At 42.1% G+C, this 27045-nt stretch overlaps 3 protein-coding genes across 3 annotated transcripts; all 3 read left to right on the plus strand.

The window, feature by feature from the left end:
* Positions 1-817: 817 nt before the first annotated feature.
* Positions 818-9354, plus strand: LOC121849976 (inter-alpha-trypsin inhibitor heavy chain H3-like). The gene is made up of 12 exons (XM_042339673.1): positions 818-941; positions 2289-2318; positions 2745-2911; positions 3934-4038; positions 4633-4795; positions 5822-5932; positions 6449-6577; positions 6733-6849; positions 7824-7992; positions 8574-8699; positions 8877-9052; positions 9157-9354. The coding sequence occupies exons 1-12, from the start codon at positions 852-854 to the stop codon at positions 9352-9354; spliced, it is 1581 nt and encodes a 526-aa protein (XP_042195607.1). The 5' UTR covers positions 818-851.
* A 4610-nt stretch (positions 9355-13964) lies between these two features.
* LOC121849978 (inter-alpha-trypsin inhibitor heavy chain H3-like) lies at positions 13965-19901 on the plus strand. Its single transcript, XM_042339674.1, has 7 exons — positions 13965-14088; positions 15457-15486; positions 15913-16079; positions 17102-17206; positions 17801-17963; positions 18990-19100; positions 19617-19901. Exons 1-7 carry the CDS (start codon positions 13999-14001, stop codon positions 19899-19901), a joined length of 951 nt encoding a protein of 316 aa, XP_042195608.1. The 5' UTR covers positions 13965-13998.
* On the plus strand, positions 19853-22592 carry LOC121849984 (surfeit locus protein 6 homolog). Its single transcript, XM_042339771.1, has 4 exons — positions 19853-20031; positions 20598-20750; positions 21618-21703; positions 21832-22592. The coding sequence occupies exons 1-4, from the start codon at positions 19932-19934 to the stop codon at positions 22519-22521; spliced, it is 1029 nt and encodes a 342-aa protein (XP_042195705.1). The 5' UTR covers positions 19853-19931; the 3' UTR covers positions 22522-22592.
* Positions 22593-27045: the final 4453 nt, after the last annotated feature.

Here is a 27045-nt window from a genome sequence, read left to right on the forward strand (position 1 = left end):
GTGTGGTTGGTGACACAGGACAGAGGGATGAAGCTGCCAGGTGGATGTTGACAACATTAGAGGTAAGGAAGCCCATGACCTCTTCGCGCTTGGTGTTAGATGTGATGATTGAGGGAGCGCACGGAGGAGGTGGTAGGGGTTGGAGAATAGGACTGGGGAGTTACTGTTGACCTCCAGTATGATGTTTGAGTCGTGCGCAGTTTTTGCTTGTGACAGGGAGCAGTGGTAGGTGTGAAGATGCTCGAGCCACAGCTGGTGGTGAACCGTTAGGCTGGATTTCTGCCACTTGCACTCAAGCAACCAGGTTTGGGATTTTAGGGAGCGGAGATGGCTGTTGTACCAGGGGGTTCAGGTGGGTTTGGAGACAGTCCTGGATTTCAGGGGGACGAGGGAGTTCAAGATGGAGGAGAGGCGATCATGGAGCAGCTTGACGGCTGCTTCAGGGTTGCTGCAGGTAGAAGGCCAGAGGGATAGGAGGATTAATAGCTGCAAAGAGCTGCAGCATGTTCACCTCTCCCCAATTTGAACAGACTACCAGAGAGAGACTCTCCCTAAATTAATGCACAATCATGACAGACAGAAAAGTAGCTTTATGTTATCAAATCCAGAACCATATAAAATTGTTGTCAAAACATTCATTGATTTATTGATACAAATATTAACTATTTTACAAGCAATGCGACCCCTTTGTCTGAGCAACTCCTGACCAGCAGCATTACTTGTTTTAAAATTTGCTGAAACCGTGGATCAATGGTTAGATCAATATTTTGCGAAACTAGAACTATTACTCAACAGTGCTGGATTATAAACTGGTTCCTGAAGCAGAACTTCACAGCCTCACAGTTCCCACCATGAAAGCAATTCTGCCCTGGGTTTTGCTGACTTCTATTCCAGCCTTAATATCTGCTGATTTCATCATAGCAGATTTAAAGCACCAAAAGGTAAAGCGCTATTCATTTCCAATTTTTTAGTGATTTTTCAATTAACTAAATTATCTTTTAAACTTATTTTTCAATTTGAGCAGAGTAAATCCACAGTCCATTCAGCAAATGCCCAGAGCCCATGGAGAAGGACGTTAAAGATACTAGCCAAATTTATCTGAAGATATTTTGAGTTAGATAATTAGTCCGAAAGATAATTAAGTACAAATTGAAAAGTTAAAGTGTACAAATTTATCACATCTCTGCTGTTTTTCTATTAGGAATTAGATTGCGTGTTTTGGGCTAAACTGCAGGGATTTCTGCCTTGATGATTCATCAGTTTTGTTTGTATATCTTAAGATATTTCTTACTCTGTTGCCTAACTGATAAATGTTCCAGTTTCCTTCAGTCTTCAATAAGAAACAGACAGGTGATTGAAGCCTGAACTACAGTTATATTGCTTCTTTATTTTGAACTTGATACGTTCTCTGAGCTGGGTACTGACCATTGGGCTCATGTGCTGCAGAATGTGACCTAGAAAATAGTACCTGAAATGACAAGCCTTCAGTCTACATTCACTGCTATTTTCTTGCTGTTTTAAAAATAATAATAATAATCCTTGCATTTGATATAGCACTTTTAATGTCTTCAAGATGTCTCAAAAAAATCATAGAAATGCAGCCAAGAAGGAGGCGTTTGGCACAGATTCCCAGAGTGAGCTGTCCATTCAGACACACTGCATTGGCTCCCCTTCAAGTTGCTATCTTTCATGTACCTTTCTACATCCCCTCAATACTCCCTCTGCCACTTTCCTTGGCGGGGATTCTACAAGTGAAAAAGGTTCTCCTAAACACTCTTTTCACTCTTTTTGTGTCTATCTTATATCTGTGTCCCATATCACCAAATTCCCCACCAGTGGAAACAGCTTCTCTCTATTTACCACTCATCATTGTATTTACCTCCATCAGATCCCCACTCAACCTTCTCTGCTCCAATTAAACAGACCCAAATTCTCCGATCTCCTCATTATCACAGCCCCTCATTCAGGGGAATCATTTCCTAAAATTGTATGTCCAATTCAACTTTTTCTAATTTTTCCCCCAAATAACATATGTCTCTGCTCCTGGTCCTTCCCTCCTCTTGCTGGCGTCCAGTTCTACAGGCACCTGTTTACCTCTTTTTTATTAATGAGTTGGATTATTGAGCTCTGCTGCCTGTATCTGCCCAATGCGAACCTGAAGTCCATCAGTCAGGTCTTTGTTAGAAATTGATTTATTTTGTGCACTGTCTAATTATACAGCACAATCTTATCAACATTATGAATAACTGTATGAATAACTGATGTTCTTTTTCCCTTGTTGGAAATAGAAAAGAAGCGTCGATGGGCACCCCACTAAAGTAGGTCTAATTCCTGATATTGCTGCTCTGTAATGGTTCTGTGTAGTGTAACTGACTTTAACCTAAGTTGTGCCACAGATTCGAAAAAACGTTGCAATTTTGATGATGTAACTGTTCAGTTTGGATATTTCTAATTTCAACAATAAGCAGAATGTCTCTGTGTTTGTTCAGTCTGTACTGGAACTGAAAATAACCCCCACTTAATATCAATTTACTATATGTATTTACATCGGACTTCTCTGGACATTATTAAGTGTTAAATATAATTTCTTGCACATAAAAACATAATCCTTGCATCCGATATAGCACCTTATCACATCGATGAAATGTTTCAAAGTGCTTTGCAGGATTTACTGTTGAATATAGTGAATGATTTTTTGGCGAATACTGGCATACATTAGTGTTCATATTATCTTTATTTTTCAGCAAGTGAAGGAGCTTGAAATTTACAGTTTTAAGGTTGATTGCAAAATTACATCTCGATTCGCTCGCAATGTGGTGACCAGTCGGGTAGTGAACCGAGCGAATGAGTCCAAAGAAGCTTTGTTTGATGTACAGCTGCCCAAAACAGCCTTCATTGCCAACTTCAGCATGTGTGTATTTGCTCTGTTACTTGAGATAATTTGTGTGTAAATAGAACAGTGAACTTTGTGACAAACTCCCTGACTAATCACAAGATTGGTTTGAACGAAAAACATCCTACGGCTCATCTGATCTCAGCCATAACCTTCAATCCTCTCATAACAGCATCAAGCTGCCTTGGAAGCACTCCGGGACACTACCCCACTTGACAGGCTATATTAATGCAAGTTGTTGCTTAAATGAGTCCAGTGTCCTGGCCTCAACCGCTCTTGTTGGCAGCCTGTTCCAGTTGTTAATTAACCTCTGAGTAAAGAAAAACTTCCTGGTATCTGACCAGAAATTGCTTTACAACTTTAAACCTGTGACTTCTTGTCCTACTGTTTCGATGCATTCTAAAGTATTCTGAGTTTACTTTTTCAATCCCATTTAACATTGTACAGTATTTTCTTGACCACTAACAGCGGTGTCCAACCACGAGGTGGCGCTGTCTCACATGATCAACGAGTGAAGAGGCTGGAGCTGTAGAACTGGGTCTTATTGAGTCAAATCAGATTTCATGCCACTGGAAATAAATATATAAAACTTAATGTTAAGCCTGAGGTAAATATTGCTCATGACTATTGCTTTATTAAGCAAATGCAGAACACCGCCTAGTACTGATCGATTGATTTGTCTATAGGGTCCTCGCTGAGTCAGCGATTCTCAAGCTTGAAGAGCCCCATCTTATCTAATTGCTGCTCATTCCTCCAACACTTGGGATCATCCTCTAAACTGCCTTCAGGCCATTTAATCCACATTCTGCTGACAAATGTGAAAGTCGTCCTGATTGGACCAACTCAGATTTTTTGTTTGGTTCAAAGTTTCCTTTGAGGATAATACAAAATGCCATTTGTAGCACATTTCACGTTGGGAGGATGTCCCAAGGCGCTGGACGATAAAGGAGGAAATGAGAGATGAACCAGCAAAGAGACAGACTGGGGCTGAGAACAATGAATCGGGGATACTGTATACTAATTCTGTGTTCTAATGCTAGGATTATAGATGGGGTGGTTTACGTTGGAGTTGTGAAGGAGAAAGAAGTGGCTAAGCAGCAGTACCAGCAAGCAGTCGCACGAGGGCAGACAGCAGGTCTTGTGAAGTAAGGATCAAAGGGCTTCTTTTCAATCTTCCTCAGTCATTTTGCCTCCTTTCCCCACAAAGACAAGCCTCATGAAGGGATGGGACACAACCTAAATCAGGTCACTGATTCCCAGAATGTACTTCTCTCCAGATATTTACCAGTTATAGAATCTTTCCCACAATATTAATGTATGTCTGAACAATTTGATTACATGGGAGAAGGTGTGACATCTCATTTTAATGGACAAAACTGACTTTTTGGATAAAGCGATCTCAGTGTAGTCTTGCATGTTAACTCACCACTACAAATGTCTAATTCTGTCTTGATAGGAATTCTCTCAGAAAACTATTTATATGGGAGTTGTTTGTATCAATTTTTGATGAATTAATCATTTAACTGCCATTGAATGTTCATTGAATGTTCCAAAGACATTCGAGCTTCCTAAAGCATTTATTCTCAAGTAAAAGCTTTTTTTAGTAAAGCAACATTTTAACCTGTGTATGGTTTAAGATATATGCTTCACATTTTTCATGAATGATTTAGGTTAGTTAATTACAGACGGGGGCTATTTTACATTTTAAAAAATCTGTTTTATATTCTTCGTGTCCAAAGAGTAACTGGAAGGAAAATGGAAAAGTTTAAAGTTTCAGTAAATATCGCAGCAGCTAAAAAAGTAACATTTGAGCTGGTTTATGAAGAATTACTCAAGCGTAAACTGGGGAAATACGAGATGGTGATCAGAGTAAAGCCTGAACAGCTTGTCCAGCATTTCCAGGTATGTAGCAGGGATGGGAGCTAGCCACTGTGGCACTTGTCCAACCAGGGCCCACTGACTCCTCATGAAGTGCACCTACACAACAACAACAATATCAACAACATGTCCTTGAAATGTGCAGCGCTTGTGGAAATGGTTGTGAAAAAGCTAATATTATTCAGGGTTTATACATAGGGACATAGAGTACAAATGTAAAGGAATAATAATAATCCTTGCATTTGATATAGTGCCTTATCACGTCTTCTAGATGTCTCAAAGCGCTTCACAGAATAGACTGTAAAGTGAATTGACTGTATATTTGTGGGTGAAACACTGCAGCCAATTGCACACAGCAGCATCCCACAAACAGTCGTGGATTGAAAATAACCAATTTATTATTGTTTTTGTTTTTGGAGGGATTATTATTAGGTGTGTGGAGTCAGGAAACTTGCCCAAGATTTTCCTCTGCCTGGAATTGAACTCAGGTGTCTCGCTTGCAAAGCGAATGCTCTAACCACTGAGCCACAGGATGCCACAATCCCAGGGATGAGGGGCATTAGTTCTAAAGAGGGTGAATTAGTTGGGTCTGTTTTTCATTGGCGTAAAGAAGATTGTGAGGCTACCTGATAGAAATGTATATCATTCTGAGGGGTTTTGATGCTAAGTAATGGGAAGCTATTGTCATTGGTAGGTTTGTCAGTGAGTAGGGGCCACAGTTATAAGACAATAAAGTTTAGGAGATTTTTTTCACTCAGAATAGTTGGGATGTGGAATGCTAGAGGCAGAGTGTGTTCTGGGTTTCAGAGGGAAGTCAACATGTATATGAATGTTAGCGGCTTGAAGGCCTATGGCAACATGGCAAGAGCAGAGGGAGTGAAAGAACAGCTTCCTCTCAGACTGGGTGCAGAATTGATCGGCCAAAGGCCTGCTTCTGTGCTATGAATTTCTATAATTGTAAAAAATATTTTATTTCCTCTGTGCCTATTTTCAAATGTTTAACAAACATGTTAACACTAATTACATTCCATCACATTTCAACCTCTCCAGATTGATGTCCATCTGTTTGAACCACAAGGCATTGCCTTTTTGGATGTTAATGCAACATTTTTAACAAATGATTTAATGCCAATTGTGAAAAAGACTCTAACAGGAAAAAAGGTACATTATTAATAATAATAATAATCTGCATCCTTGCATTTTGTATAGTGCCTTTCATGTTGGGAGGATGTCCCAAAACTCTTCACAGAATTTACTATGAAGTAGAGTGATTGTGTATTTGTAGACAAACATAACAGCCAATTGCACAAACAATGATCTGCAAACAGCCATGATTTGAATGACCAATCTTATTTGGGGTATTTTTGGCCAAGATACTGGGAGAAATCTCTTCTCAAATAGTGCCATAGCACCTTTAACATCCATCTAAACGGGACCTCACTTTAATGTCTCATTCAAAGGACAGCACCTCCGACAATGCAACACCACCACAGCATTACATTGGAGTGCCAGCTTAAACTATGTGAGTTCAAGTCCCAATGTGGGGCTCAAACCCACAACCTTCTGGCTCAGAGGCATGAGTGCTGCTAACTGAGTCAGGCTTGACAGACTGTTGTATACTTTGAGGTTTACACATGTGGATATGACAATCTTACCGTGAATTGCTGTGTGATTCAGGCTCACATTTCCTTCACACCAACACTGGATCAGCAGAGTGCCTGTACCAGTTGCCAGAACACTGGCTTGGATGGAGATTTTATTATGACTTATGATGTGGACCGAGACCTGTCGGCTGGGAACATAGCGGTAGGCAACTACAACAACAACAACAAGATTACATTTGTATCATGCCTTTCAAGTCGGGAGTACGTCCCAAGGCGCTGGGACGTTTAGCTAATTCATTATTACGTTTTGAGTGAAAAGCTGTTAGCATTCATTATTTTAACACTTCTTTTTTCCAGATAGTGAATGGATATTTTGTTCATCATTTTGGACCTGCAAATCTACCTAGAGTTCCTAAAAATGTTGTCTTTGTGATTGACCAGAGTGGCTCCATGATGTTTACAAAAATGTTCCAGGTAAGGAAGCTGATTATGGGAAGGTTGGTTTCAGTTCCTCAACGTCTCCTTGATCTCATTGTTTGTCCAAAAGAATGCTCATTTGGGTTGAAGATATTCCCATGAAATGCCAGGAGAAAACGGTCAGTTCTGTATAATCCAAATACAGTCGCTTGTTAACCAGCTGTTTGGCTCTTCAGTGCAGCCAACAGCCAACAGCTGGCGCCATCCCAGCTGGACAAGTATTGAGCCTCACAGTTTCTGTTAGTTTGACCAAAACTGCAGATAATAATAATAATAATAATAATAATCCTTGCATTTGATATAGCGCTTTTCACGTCAGGAGGACGTCCCAAAGCGCTTCACAGAACACACTGTAAAGTGAATTGACTGTATATTTGTGGGCGAACGCGGCAGCCAATTGCGCACAGCAATGTCCCACAAACAGTCGTAGATTGAAAATGACCAATTTAATTATTGTTTTTGGTTTTGGAGGGATTATTATTAGGCTCTGTGTGGAGTAAGGAAACTTGCCCAAGGTTTCGCCCTGCCTGGAATTGAACTCAGGTCTCTCACTTGCAAAGCGAGTGCTCTAACCACTGAGCTACAGGACTCCACAAAGATAAGAGACAAAGCAAACTATTACCCTGTATCCTCCACCTGAGCAACTCCACACCCACCACTGAAGCTGGTCTATATCTGTTATTGGAGCCCTGTCTGCACCAGTGCAGCTCAGTGTGCAAGACTGCTGTTAACATTGCAACACTTTCTGCCACCATTACATCGCCAAGTTCCACCAATGCTGCTTCGCACTGATCATTAGAAGATGCCTGATATCAGCCTCTTCCTCCAGTTTGTTCCTCCTCACAACGACTGTCAACCCTGTTGTAATGTGTCACTATGTTCTGTGTATTTGTAATGTGTGTCTGTGTGGATATGAAACTGCATTTTTTTATTTGGTCATGTATTGTTTTTCGGTGTTTTGTTTCTTACAGACTAAGGAGGCACTTCACAAAATTTTAGATGATTTAAATACGGAGGATAATTTTGCATTCATTTCATTTTCTTCGAGTTTTAGAAAATGGAAGAATTCCTTAATCAGAGCAACTACAGCGAACGTGGTTGAAGCTCATAAATATGTTAGTGAGCTTCACGCCGGTGGAGGTAAAGGAACTCTTCATTACCGTTTTTAAACAAAAACAGAAACTTTATTATAGTATAATTTTAAAATTAAAAAACGAATGATGAGCTTTAGAAGTAAGACAAGGGCTTGAGAAAACAACAACTTGCATTTATAATGGGTCCTTCAAATGGGTAGCATCTCGGAGAGTTTAACAGCGGCAGCTCAGCCAACAGAAAAGAGCAAATTACCTGCTTTTTATCGTATTTTAAATCATGTTGAATTCTCTCAAAATGTTTTACAATAATGACTGTCAAGTATTGTGATTATTTTTGTTGCTGGTTTTGCACCGGCAACATCTCACAAATAGTTGATTAATCTTGGGGATTGTTGGTTAATACACGTGGTGAAACTCGCTTCTCTCTTTCAATTGTGAACTGGGATTTGACAGTGTGTGGTGTGGGTGTTTGGTGTGGGTGGCAGTGTGTGGTGTGGACAGTGTCAGCGAACTCTCCCCACACCCCCTCCAGTTCCTGCTTATTCTTAAACTTAAATTGAAAGCTTGAAAAGTCAGCTAAGAGTTGATTTTTTTGTCCGTAATGAGAGAATTTTTCTTTTGTTTCAGGAACGAACATAAATGACCCTCTGTTGGAAGCAGCAAAACTTCTGGATGACGCTCACAATCTGGGGCAGGTACCCGAGAGAAGCGTCTCCATGATCATTCTGCTGACTGATGGCGACCCCAATTCGGGTGAGCAAAGCTCAATGTCATTCTGCGGTACCGTATGTCCTTTCACTCTTGGAAAAACTCCATCCTCCACTCACTGAGCACTCACCCTAATACATAGGAAATAACGTGCTCTGATCAACGGGAAATAGGCATTTTTATTAAATGGATAGTTCTAATTTTTTTATTATTTTATTGCAGGAGAATCCAATCCCACCAAGATCCAATCCAATGTTAAATATGCCATCAATAACAAGTACAACTTGTACTGTCTGGGATTTGGTTACGATGTTAAATACAGTTTTCTCGAAAAAATGTCCATAGAAAATAGCGGCATAGGTAAGATAGAAGAACTGAAGAGCAAAGATGAAGATAAAGCAAAGGAAATTGAGACAAAAATGAAATGGACTAATGCTCTTTACAGAGCTGAGGGTGTGAAGATCAAAGACAATGAAGAAATGTTGAAAATCGCATTAAAAAGAAAGGAGAAGCTGAAGGCCCAGCGCCAGAAGAATTGGAGAAACGAACTGAGCAAGTGGTGGAGAAGATGCAACATCGTCAGAACAAGAGGCAGAGAAACCTAAAGAAAAAGAAACTGGCCAAGATAGAGAGGAAAAAGGATAAGGCGAGAAAGAAGGGCCGTGTTCTGCCAGAAGACATCAAAAAAGCACAACTTTAAAAACAATTTCATGTTTTCAAAAATAAATGCTCCTTCCCCCTCAAAATAAATTCACCGGTCTTTTATCATAATGTATAATGTTTGTAATTTTTTTAAACCATCTGCAATGTACATTTGTAATCTTATCTTCACTTATGATATGAAACACCAGATCATTACAATTAACTCAGATTTAATAACTGTAACAAAAGATCACAGTGTAATAAGGAAACAAAGGAACAGGAGTAGGCCATTCAGCCACTCAAGCCTGTTCAGCCATTTTATATCACGGCTGACCTATGACTCAACTCCATTGTGCATTTCATGCTGAGCTGTGTTTCCCACCAGGAGGCTCACAGGGAGTTCCTGGTACCCACCTAGAGAGGTTCAAATCCATACTTGTTATATCAAATGGCCAGTTCGTGATTATCCTCCTTTGGGGCAGGTGAGTGGGGTCTCCTTGGAGCTGAACTACCTCCAAGGCGACATGTTTGGCAACGGAATATCAGAGCCATACCTTTCTGGTGGTCTTTAGTCCAGTTCCTGAGGCAGGCAGTTGTGCAGTACCCCAGGGCACTAATGGTGACAGGCCAGTCATCCTGGCACATCGGCAGGGCAAATTGGTTATTGGGGGCAGGGAATCCTCACACTCAGCTCCCATTAATCCTGCAACCCAAAGCCCTAACGGCTAGGGTTGTCATAACTGACAAGCAAGGGAAAACTTGCCAGACAATGCTCTCAATGGTAAGCTAGGCAGTTCAGAGCACAAAAGGAGACCATTCGGTCCATCATGTCTGTGCCGGCTCTTTGAAAAGAGCTATCCAAATCAATCCTACTCTCCTCTCTCCCCATAACCCTACAAACTTGTCCTCCACAAATAATTATCTACAGTTTTAGCTGGTTAGATTCCAGCAGTTACCCCCAACACATACTCTAGATGCTAAGCTTTGGCTCTTGCCAACCCATGCCTAATAACTTCCAGAGTTAGGTAAGTGGAATCCATCCCACCAGGGAGAGTGATTATGGCATTCCAATAATGCAACAAGCATTCATTTCATGTGTGGGTGGGATGTAGGGAATACTGTTTGGTTTGGATACTCTTAAAAATGGTGATCAGTTTCCACGTGTGTCAGACACTTGGCTAACCAAACACAGCTTTGAGAAGTGGTTTGAGACATCTTCCTGAAGTGAAAGATGCTACATAAATGAAAATTGTTTTTTGCTGAAGGGCACCTGTGACCATGTACTGTACAAATGCCTGCAGAAGAGAATCAATTTTTAGAGAAAAGTTGAGAAACAAAACATGTGAAAGTAACATTTGCAAATAGTAGATATCACAAGGCTGATCAGAATGTTTTTGGCTCCCATTCACCTTGGAGTCATTTTATATGTACAAATATCAAGGTTTGAACTTGCAATCAGTGCAGGGCCACAGTACAGCTGTGTTTTACTAATACAGAATGATGCAACACTGATCTGTTTACTCACCAGAAAATGATTCAGGAGATAAAATAATTTCTTACATTGTCAATCGTATCTCATGAACAACTGTTGAAATGATCTTTTTGCCAGTTAGAACTTGTTTTGTTGAGAACATGGAACTAATTTAATCATTAGAAGTGCATGACCTTTATTAATATTTGCCACACATTACTTATTACGCATTGAAATTGCCATTGGCTTTACATAGACTGTTGAATAATTGTTTCTGTAATCTTTCTGGATTTTTGCAAAGGTGTTTTGGTGGACAGCATCAAACAGCAAACGGGATGCAGTTACTGGTGACTAAATAGTAAGTGGTGGTGTGGGTGCCCTACTATCTACTGCCAGTCCCAACTTCTCTATAATCTCCAATGGATTCTCATCCCATGGTGACTATGGTGTACTCAAGCTCTCCCCTGTTATCATCTGCAGGCATATGGGTCAATATCCATATTTAAAATGAAATCTCCACTTTGATTGCAAAGAACATAGTCAGATTTATCAAGTCAACAGATCCAAGATACATGGAATTCAGTGAAGCAAGATAATAAGCTTTGGATATAAGAATAGTGGACAGCAACCTATTCTAAATGGAAAACATTGAGAATTAGGGCACATAAGTCATTACAACAACAACAACTTGCACTTATATAGTGCCCTCCACGCTTGGTGGCATCTCAGAGCTTAACAATGGTGGAGCCCAAGGCTGAGCCAGGGGGAGGGGAAGGTGACCATAGGCACGGTCAAAAAGTCTTCAGGTGCGACTTGAATATGGGGAAGGAGGGGGCAAGGCGACAGGGTTGAGGGAGGGAGTTCCACAGTTTTGGGGCGTAATGGCTGAAGGGACGGCCACCGATGGTGGAGCGAAGGATTCGGGGGACACGGAGGAGACTGGACCCAGTAGAGCAGAGGCAGCGGATACTGCTGTGGGGAGAGAGGTTAGAGAGATGGGGGTGGGGGGGGGGGGGGCAAGGAATGGAAGGAATTAAACACTATAGTGAGGATCTTGAAGTGGATCCGCTCTGTGACAGGAGCCAGTGGGGTTTGGCCAGGACTGGAGTAATTGGAATACGGAGTTTGGTGCGGGTGAGAATGCGGGCGGCGAAATTTTACACAAGCTGAATTTTGGAGGAGGGGAGACTGGCGAGGAGGGCGTTAGAATCGACTCGCCGAGAGGTGACAAAGGCATGGACAAGGGTTTTGGCAGCTTTTGGGGTGAGGTATTGTCGGAGATGGGCAATGTGGCAGAGGTGCAAGAAAGCAGTGCTGGTCAGGGACCGGACATGGGGGAGGAAGAATAACTGGGGATCAAACCTAATGACTAAGTTGCGCATGGGTTCAGAGAGTTTTAAGAACAGGTCGGGTAGATTGAGGAGGTCGGAACCATGGGACAGAAGATGTTGGCAGGAGCCAAAGGGTATGGCTTCCGTCTTGTGGATGATTAACTGGAGGAAATTTGCGCTCATCCAGACAAGCTGACAGAACATCAGGATACTGAGGGTCGCAGCTGGAGATGGAAAAGTAGAGTTGAGCGTCATCCACATCCATGTGGAAGTTAACCCTGTGTCTGCAGATGACAACACTGAGAGGGAGCATATAGATGAGGAAGAGAAGGGGACCAAGAATGGATCCTTGGGTATCTACCCCACAGGTGACCGGGTGAAAGTGCGAAGAAAAGCCATTTGCAGAAATGTGCTGGTGGTTTATAAGGTAGGATTCGAACCAAGTGAATGCGGTCCCACTGAGCTATGATGGAGGACAGGCGTTGCACGAGGATGGCGTGATCAACTGTGTTGAACGCGATGGAGAGGACCAGGAGGACAAGAAGGCAGAGGAAGCCCTGGTCACAGATAGATTTGTGGCCTTCACAAGCGCGGACTCTGTACTGTGGGCAGCCAAGGCAGAAACTGGACTGGAGGAGTTCGAGTAGGGTGTGGAGGGAGAGATGTGCACAAAGTTGGAAGGCAACAACGCCATTCCAGAGCGTTGGAAAGAAAGGCAGGTTTGAGATAGGGCGAGAGTGGCCGAGGTTGGAGGGATCGAGGGTAGTTTTTTTTTAAGGAGTGGGGTGATGATTGCAGTTTTGAGAGCGAGTGGGACTGATCCTGAGGAGAGAGACTGGTTATAGTGTCTGCCAGCAGTGGGCAGAGGAGGGGGAGCTGAGTGATCAGCAATTGGGTGGGGAGGGAGTCGAGGCAGCAGGTGGTGGGTTTCATTGTGGATGAAAGATAGGAAGGAGAGATGGGGGCAAATGAATGTAGGATAGGGGCGTGGTAGGACCTGAGGGCAGGGTGGGTGAGGGAGATCTAATGGGGGGGCGGGGGGGGGGGGGGTGTGGTTGGTGACACAGGACAGAGGGATGAAGCTGCCAGGTGGATGTTGACAACATTAGAGGTAAGGAAGCCCATGACCTCTTCGCGCTTGGTGTTAGATGTGATGATTGAGGGAGCGCACGGAGGAGGTGGTAGGGGTTGGAGAATAGGACTGGGGAGTTACTGTTGACCTCCAGTATGATGTTTGAGTCGTGCGCAGTTTTTGCTTGTGACAGGGAGCAGTGGTAGGTGTGAAGATGCTCGAGCCACAGCTGGTGGTGAACCGTTAGGCTGGATTTCTGCCACCTGCACTCAAGCAACCAGGTTTGGGATTTTAGGGAGCGGAGATGGCTGTTGTACCAGGGGGTTCAGGTGGGTTTGGAGACAGTCCTGGATTTCAGGGGGACGAGGGAGTTCAAGATGGAGGAGAGGCGATCATGGAGCAGCTTGACGGCTGCTTCAGGGTTGCTGCAGGTAGAAGGCCAGAGGGATAGGAGGATTAATAGCTGCAAAGAGCTGCAGCATGTTCACCTCTCCCCAATTTGAACAGACTACCAGAGAGAGACTCTCCCTAAATTAATGCACAATCATGACAGACAGAAAAGTAGCTTTATGTTATCAAATCCAGAACCATATAAAATTGTTGTCAAAACATTCATTGATTTATTGATACAAATATTAACTATTTTACAAGCAATGCGACCCCTTTGTCTGAGCAACTCCTGACCAGCAGCATTACTTGTTTTAAAATTTGCTGAAACCGTGGATCAATGGTTAGATCAATATTTTGCGAAACTAGAACTATTACTCAACAGTGCTGGATTATAAACTGGTTCCTGAAGCAGAACTTCACAGCCTCACAGTTCCCACCATGAAAGCAATTCTGCCCTGGGTTTTGCTGACTTCTATTCCAGCCTTAATATCTGCTGATTTCATCATAGCAGATTTAAAGCACCAAAAGGTAAAGCGCTATTCATTTCCAATTTTTTAGTGATTTTTCAATTAACTAAATTATCTTTTAAACTTATTTTTCAATTTGAGCAGAGTAAATCCACAGTCCATTCAGCAAATGCCCAGAGCCCATGGAGAAGGACGTTAAAGATACTAGCCAAATTTATCTGAAGATATTTTGAGTTAGATAATTAGTCCGAAAGATAATTAAGTACAAATTGAAAAGTTAAAGTGTACAAATTTATCACATCTCTGCTGTTTTTCTATTAGGAATTAGATTGCGTGTTTTGGGCTAAACTGCAGGGATTTCTGCCTTGATGATTCATCAGTTTTGTTTGTATATCTTAAGATATTTCTTACTCTGTTGCCTAACTGATAAATGTTCCAGTTTCCTTCAGTCTTCAATAAGAAACAGACAGGTGATTGAAGCCTGAACTACAGTTATATTGCTTCTTTATTTTGAACTTGATACGTTCTCTGAGCTGGGTACTGACCATTGGGCTCATGTGCTGCAGAATGTGACCTAGAAAATAGTACCTGAAATGACAAGCCTTCAGTCTACATTCACTGCTATTTTCTTGCTGTTTTAAAAATAATAATAATAATAATCCTTGCATTTGATATAGCACTTTTAATGTCTTCAAGATGTCTCAAAAAAATCATAGAAATGCAGCCAAGAAGGAGGTGTTTGGCACAGATTCCCAGAGTGAGCTGTCCATTCAGACACACTGCATTGGCTCCCCTTCAAGTTGCTATCTTTCATGTACCTTTCTACATCCCCTCAATACTCCCTCTGCCACTTTCCTTGGCGGGGGATTCTACAAGTGAAAAAGGTTCTCCTAAACACTCTTTTCACTCTTTTTGTGTCTATCTTATATCTGTGTCCCATATCACCAAATTCCCCACCAGTGGAAACAGCTTCTCTCTATTTACCACTCATCATTGTATTTACCTCCATCAGATCCCCACTCAACCTTCTCTGCTCCAATTAAACAGACCCAAATTCTCCGATCTCCTCATTATCACAGCCCCTCATTCAGGGGAATCATTTCCTAAAATTGTATGTCCAATTCAACTTTTTCTAATTTTTCCCCCAAATAACATATGTCTCTGCTCCTGGTCCTTCCCTCCTCTTGCTGGCGTCCAGTTCTACAGGCACCTGTTTACCTCTTTTTTATTAATGAGTTGGATTATTGAGCTCTGCTGCCTGTATCTGCCCATTGCAGTACAGTTACCAATGCGAACCTGAAGTCCATCAGTCAGGTCTTTGTTAGAAATTGATTTATTTTGTGCACTGTCTAATTATACAGCACAATCTTATCAACATTATGAATAACTGTATGAATAACTGATGTTCTTTTTCCCTTGTTGGAAATAGAAAAGAAGCGTCGATGGGCACCCCACTAAAGTAGGTCTAATTCCTGATATTGCTGCTCTGTAATGGTTCTGTGTAGTGTAACTGACTTTAACCTAAGTTGTGCCACAGATTCGAAAAAACGTTGCAATTTTGATGATGTAACTGTTCAGTTTGGATATTTCTAATTTCAACAATAAGCAGAATGTCTCTGTGTTTGTTCAGTCTGTACTGGAACTGAAAATAACCCCCACTTAATATCAATTTACTATATGTATTTACATCGGACTTCTCTGGACATTATTAAGTGTTAAATATAATTTCTTGCACATAAAAACATAATCCTTGCATCCGATATAGCACCTTATCACATCGATGAAATGTTTCAAAGTGCTTTGCAGGATTTACTGTTGAATATAGTGAATGATTTTTTGGCGAATACTGGCATACATTAGTGTTCATATTATCTTTATTTTTCAGCAAGTGAAGGAGCTTGAAATTTACAGTTTTAAGGTTGATTGCAAAATTACATCTCGATTCGCTCGCAATGTGGTGACCAGTCGGGTAGTGAACCGAGCGAATGAGTCCAAAGAAGCTTTGTTTGATGTACAGCTGCCCAAAACAGCCTTCATTGCCAACTTCAGCATGTGTGTATTTGCTCTGTTACTTGAGATAATTTGTGTGTAAATAGAACAGTGAACTTTGTGACAAACTCCCTGACTAATCACAAGATTGGTTTGAACGAAAAACATCCTACGGCTCATCTGATCTCAGCCATAACCTTCAATCCTCTCATAACAGCATCAAGCTGCCTTGGAAGCACTCCGGGACACTACCCCACTTGACAGGCTATATTAATGCAAGTTGTTGCTTAAATGAGTCCAGTGTCCTGGCCTCAACCGCTCTTGTTGGCAGCCTGTTCCAGTTGTTAATTAACCTCTGAGTAAAGAAAAACTTCCTGGTATCTGACCAGAAATTGCTTTACAACTTTAAACCTGTGACTTCTTGTCCTACTGTTTCGATGCATTCTAAAGTATTCTGAGTTTACTTTTTCAATCCCATTTAACATTGTACAGTATTTTCTTGACCACTAACAGCGGTGTCCAACCACGAGGTGGCGCTGTCTCACATGATCAACGAGTGAAGAGGCTGGAGCTGTAGAACTGGGTCTTATTGAGTCAAATCAGATTTCATGCCACTGGAAATAAATATATAAAACTTAATGTTAAGCCTGAGGTAAATATTGCTCATGACTATTGCTTTATTAAGCAAATGCAGAACACCGCCTAGTACTGATCGATTGATTTGTCTATAGGGTCCTCGCTGAGTCAGCGATTCTCAAGCTTGAAGAGCCCCATCTTATCTAATTGCTGCTCATTCCTCCAACACTTGGGATCATCCTCTAAACTGCCTTCAGGCCATTTAATCCACATTCTGCTGACAAATGTGAAAGTCGTCCTGATTGGACCAACTCAGATTTTTTGTTTGGTTCAAAGTTTCCTTTGAGGATAATACAAAATGCCATTTGTAGCACATTTCACGTTGGGAGGATGTCCCAAGGCGCTGGACGATAAAGGAGGAAATGAGAGATGAACCAGCAAAGAGACAGACTGGGGCTGAGAACAATGAATCGGGGATACTGTATACTAATTCTGTGTTCTAATGCTAGGATTATAGATGGGGTGGTTTACGTTGGAGTTGTGAAGGAGAAAGAAGTGGCTAAGCAGCAGTACCAGCAAGCAGTCGCACGAGGGCAGACAGCAGGTCTTGTGAAGTAAGGATCAAAGGGCTTCTTTTCAATCTTCCTCAGTCATTTTGCCTCCTTTCCCCACAAAGACAAGCCTCATGAAGGGATGGGACACAACCTAAATCAGGTCACTGATTCCCAGAATGTACTTCTCTCCAGATATTTACCAGTTATAGAATCTTTCCCACAATATTAATGTATGTCTGAACAATTTGATTACATGGGAGAAGGTGTGACATCTCATTTTAATGGACAAAACTGACTTTTTGGATAAAGCGATCTCAGTGTAGTCTTGCATGTTAACTCACCACTACAAATGTCTAATTCTGTCTTGATAGGAATTCTCTCAGAAAACTATTTATATGGGAGTTGTTTGTATCAATTTTTGATGAATTAATCATTTAACTGCCATTGAATGTTCATTGAATGTTCCAAAGACATTCGAGCTTCCTAAAGCATTTATTCTCAAGTAAAAGCTTTTTTTAGTAAAGCAACATTTTAACCTGTGTATGGTTTAAGATATATGCTTCACATTTTTCATGAATGATTTAGGTTAGTTAATTACAGACGGGGGCTATTTTACATTTTAAAAAATCTGTTTTATATTCTTCGTGTCCAAAGAGTAACTGGAAGGAAAATGGAAAAGTTTAAAGTTTCAGTAAATATCGCAGCAGCTAAAAAAGTAACATTTGAGCTGGTTTATGAAGAATTACTCAAGCGTAAACTGGGGAAATACGAGATGGTGATCAGAGTAAAGCCTGAACAGCTTGTCCAGCATTTCCAGGTATGTAGCAGGGATGGGAGCTAGCCACTGTGGCACTTGTCCAACCAGGGCCCACTGACTCCTCATGAAGTGCACCTACACAACAACAACAATATCAACAACATGTCCTTGAAATGTGCAGCGCTTGTGGAAATGGTTGTGAAAAAGCTAATATTATTCAGGGTTTATACATAGGGACATAGAGTACAAATGTAAAGGAATAATAATAATCCTTGCATTTGATATAGTGCCTTATCACGTCTTCTAGATGTCTCAAAGCGCTTCACAGAATAGACTGTAAAGTGAATTGACTGTATATTTGTGGGTGAAACACTGCAGCCAATTGCACACAGCAGCATCCCACAAACAGTCGTGGATTGAAAATAACCAATTTATTATTGTTTTTGTTTTTGGAGGGATTATTATTAGGTGTGTGGAGTCAGGAAACTTGCCCAAGATTTTCCTCTGCCTGGAATTGAACTCAGGTGTCTCGCTTGCAAAGCGAATGCTCTAACCACTGAGCCACAGGATGCCACAATCCCAGGGATGAGGGGCATTAGTTCTAAAGAGGGTGAATTAGTTGGGTCTGTTTTTCATTGGCGTAAAGAAGATTGTGAGGCTACCTGATAGAAATGTATATCATTCTGAGGGGTTTTGATGCTAAGTAATGGGAAGCTATTGTCATTGGTAGGTTTGTCAGTGAGTAGGGGCCACAGTTATAAGACAATAAAGTTTAGGAGATTTTTTTCACTCAGAATAGTTGGGATGTGGAATGCTAGAGGCAGAGTGTGTTCTGGGTTTCAGAGGGAAGTCAACATGTATATGAATGTTAGCGGCTTGAAGGCCTATGGCAACATGGCAAGAGCAGAGGGAGTGAAAGAACAGCTTCCTCTCAGACTGGGTGCAGAATTGATCGGCCAAAGGCCTGCTTCTGTGCTATGAATTTCTATAATTGTAAAAAATATTTTATTTCCTCTGTGCCTATTTTCAAATGTTTAACAAACATGTTAACACTAATTACATTCCATCACATTTCAACCTCTCCAGATTGATGTCCATCTGTTTGAACCACAAGGCATTGCCTTTTTGGATGTTAATGCAACATTTTTAACAAATGATTTAATGCCAATTGTGAAAAAGACTCTAACAGGAAAAAAGGTACATTATTAATAATAATAATAATCTGCATCCTTGCATTTTGTATAGTGCCTTTCATGTTGGGAGGATGTCCCAAAACTCTTCACAGAATTTACTATGAAGTAGAGTGATTGTGTATTTGTAGACAAACATAACAGCCAATTGCACAAACAATGATCTGCAAACAGCCATGATTTGAATGACCAATCTTATTTGGGGTATTTTTGGCCAAGATACTGGGAGAAATCTCTTCTCAAATAGTGCCATAGCACCTTTAACATCCATCTAAACGGGACCTCACTTTAATGTCTCATTCAAAGGACAGCACCTCCGACAATGCAACACCACCACAGCATTACATTGGAGTGCCAGCTTAAACTATGTGAGTTCAAGTCCCAATGTGGGGCTCAAACCCACAACCTTCTGGCTCAGAGGCATGAGTGCTGCTAACTGAGTCAGGCTTGACAGACTGTTGTATACTTTGAGGTTTACACATGTGGATATGACAATCTTACCGTGAATTGCTGTGTGATTCAGGCTCACATTTCCTTCACACCAACACTGGATCAGCAGAGTGCCTGTACCAGTTGCCAGAACACTGGCCCTCACGGCCCGGTTCGCGTATGTGCAGTGTACGTCATCAGTCAGCGCCGAAAGGCCCACGTGCAACTGCAGCCGAGAAGCCGAGCGCGACCCCCGACCCCGACCCGCCGCACCCCCCGACCCCGGGCCGCCGCACCCCCCCGGACCCCCGGGCCGCCGCACCCCCCGACCCCGGGCCGCCGCCTGTGTCCTGTGAACATCGTCCCGTTTCCTGTTTGAAGCCTCTGAGAGTTGGTTATCGCTGACACAATGGCGGACCTGAGTCTCGCCGCTAAAGACAAGTACCTACAGCGTCTGGGAAGCAAAGTGTGCGCCGCTCAGCGCCAGGAGCCACACCAGCGAAAACTTGGGTAAACATTGTTGCAGAACCCTATTTCCCAGAGGATTGACTGAGTTTCTGGTGAAACTGGTTCTGGATATTAGATTTCAGTGAATTTGGACAGTGATGTTACAGTAAAGAAGATATAGAGATTGGCCGAAAGTATTAATACATGAGATTTGGTTTGTGTTGAAGTTCATGTTACAGAACTGTATAATATCTTTCTAGAAATGCTATCTTCAGGATTTTTTAAAATATTTGAACATTATAAATATGTAAAATTATTTACATTTGATATATCACCTGTATTTTTTAAATGTCTCAAATTTATGTATGTTTTCTGACTATCCAGTGCCTTGGAAGCCATTTGCAGTTTTACGTCCACCTTAAAAAAAACACTCAAATATTTGTGAAATTAGCATAGATTGTTTCCAGTTAAATATAAATTGTTTAAAAAGCTCACAACCAGAGGAATTACCTGAAGTTATACCTTAAAGTGGCTGCTGATTACTAATCAGAAATCATCGCTTTGACCCTGTGTTGGTGTGTGAACGCCCCCCAAAATTTTTTTTATGTAATTTCTTTAAAATTACAAGTTTCCAGAAAGATGGGCACTGAGGAGAGTCATCAACTTAAAAAGAAAAAAAGAAAGAAGCAGCCTCTGAAGGAACAGAGAGGTTTTCAGGCAGTGAGAGTCGATCTGTCTAAACCTGCTCAGGTGGGAATAAAAGAAAATCAAAATTTCAGAGGTGAGAAAATTAAAGGTGAAACATGCATGTTAAAATCCACTTGAGATGTTTATATTTATTTCACAAGTTAAGTACTTCAATTGAGTGCTCTTGCTTTCTCGTCTTCTCTTGCCTGTTGATAGTGACAGTGTTGTAGAAGTGGATTCCACTCCTGGAAATGTGAATTAATAACACCTGAAAATTTAGAAGGAATTTACTTTTCTCAAAAGTTAATTGAAAAAGAAATCCAAGAAAATATACAGCAAATTTCAAACAGATTATTTTTGTATAAATGAGATTTAAAGACGGACCCTGAAATGTTATTAATGAGCAAAACCTATTTGTAGACTGTGCCCTCCTTCCCCCCACACCCCACTCTCCCCGATCCTGATCCCCAGCTCAGGTCCAAAACACTAATTGTCCAGCACCTTAGGACGTCCTCCCGATGTGAAAGGCGCTATACAATGTAATTTTGTTGTTGTGGAGAGATGCTGAGTTGGTCATATATCCTTTCTATTCTGCAGTTATTTATTGCAGAACTGACTAATTTTACTTATTATCTGGAAATAATACATGTATTTTTAGAGCTCAGTGTTAGTAAGGTATAAAATGAATTGTCATTTGCAACTTGTGTAAATAGTGCAGTTAAAAAAATTGAAAACTTCATTCATGTAACTGGGACAATTTATAGTGTATTATTTTATGTCACTACAATGGCTTAATAATAAAAAAATCTTTCAATTGATATAGCTTATTATGTGGTTGAAACATCTCAAAATGCTCACAGGCTTTACAGTAAAATAAGTGACTTTGTATTTATGAGGTTAAGACTGAGCTACGACTGTAGCATTATTATTGCGACAGTTGACCTCTTCTTTTCTCTCACAGTTAGCAAAACAGAATTGGGCTCCTTCTCAGCGGTAAATCTTCTTCGCCAGAGATTGCATGACAAAATTGAAGAATCCCGTGGACAGGTGAATTCAAAAAATTATGTTTCTGTGAGAAGCAAAGCAATGTCTTCTTTCCAGTCGCTGCGTTAGTCGTATTGCATCTTGCCTTTTTTGAAAAAAATCAACATAGAATATATACTTTTTTTGAATAGGTCAACCAGAGAGGCTTGTCATCTGAAGAATTAAAGAAGTTACGTCTGCGTAGAAAACAGGAACGGGAAAGAAAAAAACGAAAACGAAAAGAATTGCGGATAAAGAAAGAACAGGAGACATTGCCTCAGGAAGAGTGTGTGGCATCAGACACTCAAAAAGGAGAGACAACGCAGGAGTGCAGGAAAGTGGAGGAGCAAATAATCTTCAATAAAATTGAAGTATCATCTCAAGTAGTCAATAATAAAATACTGAAGAAAAAAGAGAAAAAAGGAAAGATTAAAGGTGGTGTCACACCCTTGACTGGTAAAAACTACAAACAGCTGTTGTCCAGGCTAGAAGCTCGGAAGAGTAAGATAGAAGAACTGAAGAGCAAAGATGAAGATAAAGCAAAGGAAATTGAGACAAAAATGAAATGGACTAATGCTCTTTACAGAGCTGAGGGTGTGAAGATCAAAGACAATGAAGAAATGTTGAAAATCGCATTAAAAAGAAAGGAGAAGCTGAAGGCCCAGCGCCAGAAGAATTGGGAGAAACGAACTGAGCAAGTGGTGGAGAAGATGCAACATCGTCAGAACAAGAGGCAGAGAAACCTAAAGAAAAAGAAACTGGCCAAGATAGAGAGGAAAAAGGATAAGGCGAGAAAGAAGGGCCGTGTTCTGCCAGAAGACATCAAAAAAGCACAACTTTAAAAACAATTTCATGTTTTCAAAAATAAATGCTCCTTCCCCCTCAAAATAAATTCACCGGTCTTTTATCATAATGTATAATGTTTGTAATTTTTTTTAAACCATCTGCAATGTACATTTGTAATCTTATCTTCACTTATGATATGAAACACCAGATCATTACAATTAACTCAGATTTAATAACTGTAACAAAAGATCACAGTGTAATAAGGAAACAAAGGAACAGGAGTAGGCCATTCAGCCACTCAAGCCTGTTCAGCCATTTTATATCACGGCTGACCTATGACTCAACTCCATTGTGCATTTCATGCTGAGCTGTGTTTCCCACCAGGAGGCTCACAGGGAGTTCCTGGTACCCACCTAGAGAGGTTCAAATCCATACTTGTTATATCAAATGGCCAGTTCGTGATTATCCTCCTTTGGGGCAGGTGAGTGGGGTCTCCTTGGAGCTGAACTACCTCCAAGGCGACATGTTTGGCAACGGAATATCAGAGCCATACCTTTCTGGTGGTCTTTAGTCCAGTTCCTGAGGCAGGCAGTTGTGCAGTACCCCAGGGCACTAATGGTGACAGGCCAGTCATCCTGGCACATCGGCAGGGCAAATTGGTTATTGGGGGCAGGGAATCCTCACACTCAGCTCCCATTAATCCTGCAACCCAAAGCCCTAACGGCTAGGGTTGTCATAACTGGACAAGCAAGGGAAAACTTGCCAGACAATGCTCTCAATGGTAAGCTAGGCAGTTCAGAGCACAAAAGGAGACCATTCGGTCCATCATGTCTGTGCCGGCTCTTTGAAAAGAGCTATCCAAATCAATCCTACTCTCTCTCCCCATAACCCTACAAACTTGTCCTCCACAAATAATTATCTACAGTTTTAGCTGGTTAGATTCCAGCAGTTACCCCCAACACATACTCTAGATGCTAAGCTTTGGCTCTTGCCAACCCATGCCTAATAACTTCCAGAGTTAGGTAAGTGGAATCCATCCCACCAGGGAGAGTGATTATGGCATTCCAATAATGCAACAAGCATTCATTTCATGTGTGGGTGGGATGTAGGGAATACTGTTTGGTTTGGATACTCTTAAAAATGGTGATCAGTTTCCACGTGTGTCAGACACTTGGCTAACCAAACACAGCTTTGAGAAGTGGTTTGAGACATCTTCCTGAAGTGAAAGATGCTACATAAATGAAAATTGTTTTTTGCTGAAGGGCACCTGTGACCATGTACTGTACAAATGCCTGCAGAAGAGAATCAATTTTTAGAGAAAAGTTGAGAAACAAAACATGTGAAAGTAACATTTGCAAATAGTAGATATCACAAGGCTGATCAGAATGTTTTTGGCTCCCATTCACCTTGGAGTCATTTTATATGTACAAATATCAAGGTTTGAACTTGCAATCAGTGCAGGGCCACAGTACAGCTGTGTTTTACTAATACAGAATGATGCAACACTGATCTGTTTACTCACCAGAAAATGATTCAGGAGATAAAATAATTTCTTACATTGTCAATCGTATCTCATGAACAACTGTTGAAATGATCTTTTGCCAGTTAGAACTTGTTTTGTTGAGAACATGGAACTAATTTAATCATTAGAAGTGCATGACCTTTATTAATATTTGCCACACATTACTTATTACGCATTGAAATTGCCATTGGCTTTACATAGACTGTTGAATAATTGTTTCTGTAATCTTTCTGGATTTTTGCAAAGGTGTTTTGGTGGACAGCATCAAACAGCAAACGGGATGCAGTTACTGGTGACTAAATAGTAAGTGGTGGTGTGGGTGCCCTACTATCTACTGCCAGTCCCAACTTCTCTATAATCTCCAATGGATTCTCATCCCATGGTGACTATGGTGTACTCAAGCTCTCCCCTGTTATCATCTGCAGGCATATGGGTCAATATCCATATTTACCAAATGAAATTGATCTCCACTTTGATTGCAAAGAACATAGTCAGATTTATCAAGTCAACAGATCCAAGATACATGGAATTCAGTGAAGCAAGATAATAAGCTTTGGATATAAGAATAGTGGACAGCAACCTATTCTAAATGGAAAACATTGAGAATTAGGGCACATAAGTCATTACAACAACAACAACTTGCACTTATATAGTGCCCTCCACGCTTGGTGGCATCTCAGAGCTTAACAATGGTGGAGCCCAAGGCTGAGCCAGGGGGAGGGGAAGGTGACCATAGGCACGGTCAAAAAGTCTTCAGGTGCGACTTGAATATGGGGAAGGAGGGGCAAGGCGACAGGGTTGAGGGAGGGAGTTCCACAGTTTTGGGGCGTAATGGCTGAAGGGACGGCCACCGATGGTGGAGCGAAGGATTCGGGGGACACGGAGGAGACTGGACCCAGTAGAGCAGAGGCAGCGGATACTGCTGTGGGGAGAGAGGTTAGAGAGATGGGGTGGGGGGGGGGGGGGGGGCAAGGAATGGAAGGAATTAAACACTATAGTGAGGATCTTGAAGTGGATCCGCTCTGTGACAGGAGCCAGTGGGGTTTGGCCAGGACTGGAGTAATTGGAATACGGAGTTTGGTGCGGGTGAGAATGCGGGCGGCGAAATTTTACACAAGCTGAATTTTGGAGGAGGGGAGACTGGCGAGGAGGGCGTTAGAATCGACTCGCCGAGAGGTGACAAAGGCATGGACAAGGGTTTTGGCAGCTTTTGGGGTGAGGTATTGTCGGAGATGGGCAATGTGGCAGAGGTGCAAGAAAGCAGTGCTGGTCAGGGACCGGACATGGGGGAGGAAGAATAACTGGGGATCAAACCTAATGACTAAGTTGCGCATGGGTTCAGAGAGTTTTAAGAACAGGTCGGGTAGATTGAGGAGGTCGGAACCATGGGACAGAAGATGTTGGCAGGAGCCAAAGGGTATGGCTTCCGTCTTGTGGATGATTAACTGGAGGAAATTTGCGCTCATCCAGACAAGCTGACAGAACATCAGGATACTGAGGGTCGCAGCTGGAGATGGAAAAGTAGAGTTGAGCGTCATCCACATCCATGTGGAAGTTAACCCTGTGTCTGCAGATGACAACACTGAGAGGGAGCATATAGATGAGGAAGAGAAGGGGACCAAGATGGATCCTTGGGGTATCTACCCCACAGGTGACCGGGTGAAAGTGCGAAGAAAAGCCATTTGCAGAAATGTGCTGGTGGTTTATAAGGTAGGATTCGAACCAAGTGAATGCGGTCCCACTGAGCTATGATGGAGGACAGGCGTTGCACGAGGATGGCGTGATCAACTGTGTTGAACGCGATGGAGAGGACCAGGAGGACAAGAAGGCAGAGGAAGCCCTGGTCACAGATAGATTTGTGGCCTTCACAAGCGCGGACTCTGTACTGTGGGCAGCCAAGGCAGAAACTGGACTGGAGGAGTTCGAGTAGGGTGTGGAGGGAGAGATGTGCACAAAGTTGGAAGGCAACAACGCCATTCCAGAGCGTTGGAAAGAAAGGCAGGTTTGAGATAGGGCGAGAGTGGCCGAGGTTGGAGGGATCGAGGGTAGTTTTTTTTTAAGGAGTGGGGTGATGATTGCAGTTTTGAGAGCGAGTGGGACTGATCCTGAGGAGAGAGACTGGTTATAGTGTCTGCCAGCAGTGGGCAGAGGAGGGGGAGCTGAGTGATCAGCAATTGGGTGGGGAGGGAGTCGAGGCAGCAGGTGGTGGGTTTCATTGTGGATGAAAGATAGGAAGGAGAGATGGGGGCAAATGAATGTAGGATAGGGGCGTGGTAGGACCTGAGGGCAGGGTGGGTGAGGGAGATCTAATGGGGGGGGGCGGGGGGGGGGGGGGGGTGTGGTTGGTGACACAGGACAGAGGGATGAAGCTGCCAGGTGGATGTTGACAACATTAGAGGTAAGGAAGCCCATGACCTCTTCGCGCTTGGTGTTAGATGTGATGATTGAGGGAGCGCACGGAGGAGGTGGTAGGGGTTGGAGAATAGGACTGGGGAGTTACTGTTGACCTCCAGTATGATGTTTGAGTCGTGCGCAGTTTTTGCTTGTGACAGGGAGCAGTGGTAGGTGTGAAGATGCTCGAGCCACAGCTGGTGGTGAACCGTTAGGCTGGATTTCTGCCACTTGCACTCAAGCAACCAGGTTTGGGATTTTAGGGAGCGGAGATGGCTGTTGTACCAGGGGGTTCAGGTGGGTTTGGAGACAGTCCTGGATTTCAGGGGGACGAGGGAGTTCAAGATGGAGGAGAGGCGATCATGGAGCAGCTTGACGGCTGCTTCAGGGTTGCTGCAGGTAGAAGGCCAGAGGGATAGGAGGATTAATAGCTGCAAAGAGCTGCAGCATGTTCACCTCTCCCCAATTTGAACAGACTACCAGAGAGAGACTCTCCCTAAATTAATGCACAATCATGACAGACAGAAAAGTAGCTTTATGTTATCAAATCCAGAACCATATAAAATTGTTGTCAAAACATTCATTGATTTATTGATACAAATATTAACTATTTTACAAGCAATGCGACCCCTTTGTCTGAGCAACTCCTGACCAGCAGCATTACTTG

Source organism: Callorhinchus milii, unplaced genomic scaffold (genome assembly GCF_018977255.1).
Source record: "Callorhinchus milii isolate IMCB2004 unplaced genomic scaffold, IMCB_Cmil_1.0 Scaffold12, whole genome shotgun sequence".
Lineage (NCBI taxonomy): Eukaryota > Metazoa > Chordata > Chondrichthyes > Chimaeriformes > Callorhinchidae > Callorhinchus > Callorhinchus milii.

Coding starts and splice junctions, on each gene's coding strand:
- LOC121849976 (XM_042339673.1), top strand. CDS start 852: ATGAAAGCAATTCTGCCCTGGGTTTTGCTGACTTCTATTCCAGCCTTA. Junction 2,912..3,933: donor TTCATTGCCAACTTCAGCAT/GTGTGTATTTGC, acceptor TTCTAATGCTAG/GATTATAGATGGGGTGGTTT. Junction 7,993..8,573: donor TGAGCTTCACGCCGGTGGAG/GTAAAGGAACTC, acceptor CTTTTGTTTCAG/GAACGAACATAAATGACCCT.
- LOC121849978 (XM_042339674.1), top strand. CDS start 13,999: ATGAAAGCAATTCTGCCCTGGGTTTTGCTGACTTCTATTCCAGCCTTA. Junction 14,089..15,456: donor CAGATTTAAAGCACCAAAAG/GTAAAGCGCTAT, acceptor TGTTGGAAATAG/AAAAGAAGCGTCGATGGGCA. Junction 17,964..18,989: donor AGCTTGTCCAGCATTTCCAG/GTATGTAGCAGG, acceptor CAACCTCTCCAG/ATTGATGTCCATCTGTTTGA.
- LOC121849984 (XM_042339771.1), top strand. CDS start 19,932: ATGGCGGACCTGAGTCTCGCCGCTAAAGACAAGTACCTACAGCGTCTG. Junction 20,751..21,617: donor AGAAAATCAAAATTTCAGAG/GTGAGAAAATTA, acceptor TTTCTCTCACAG/TTAGCAAAACAGAATTGGGC. Junction 21,704..21,831: donor TTGAAGAATCCCGTGGACAG/GTGAATTCAAAA, acceptor TTTTTTGAATAG/GTCAACCAGAGAGGCTTGTC.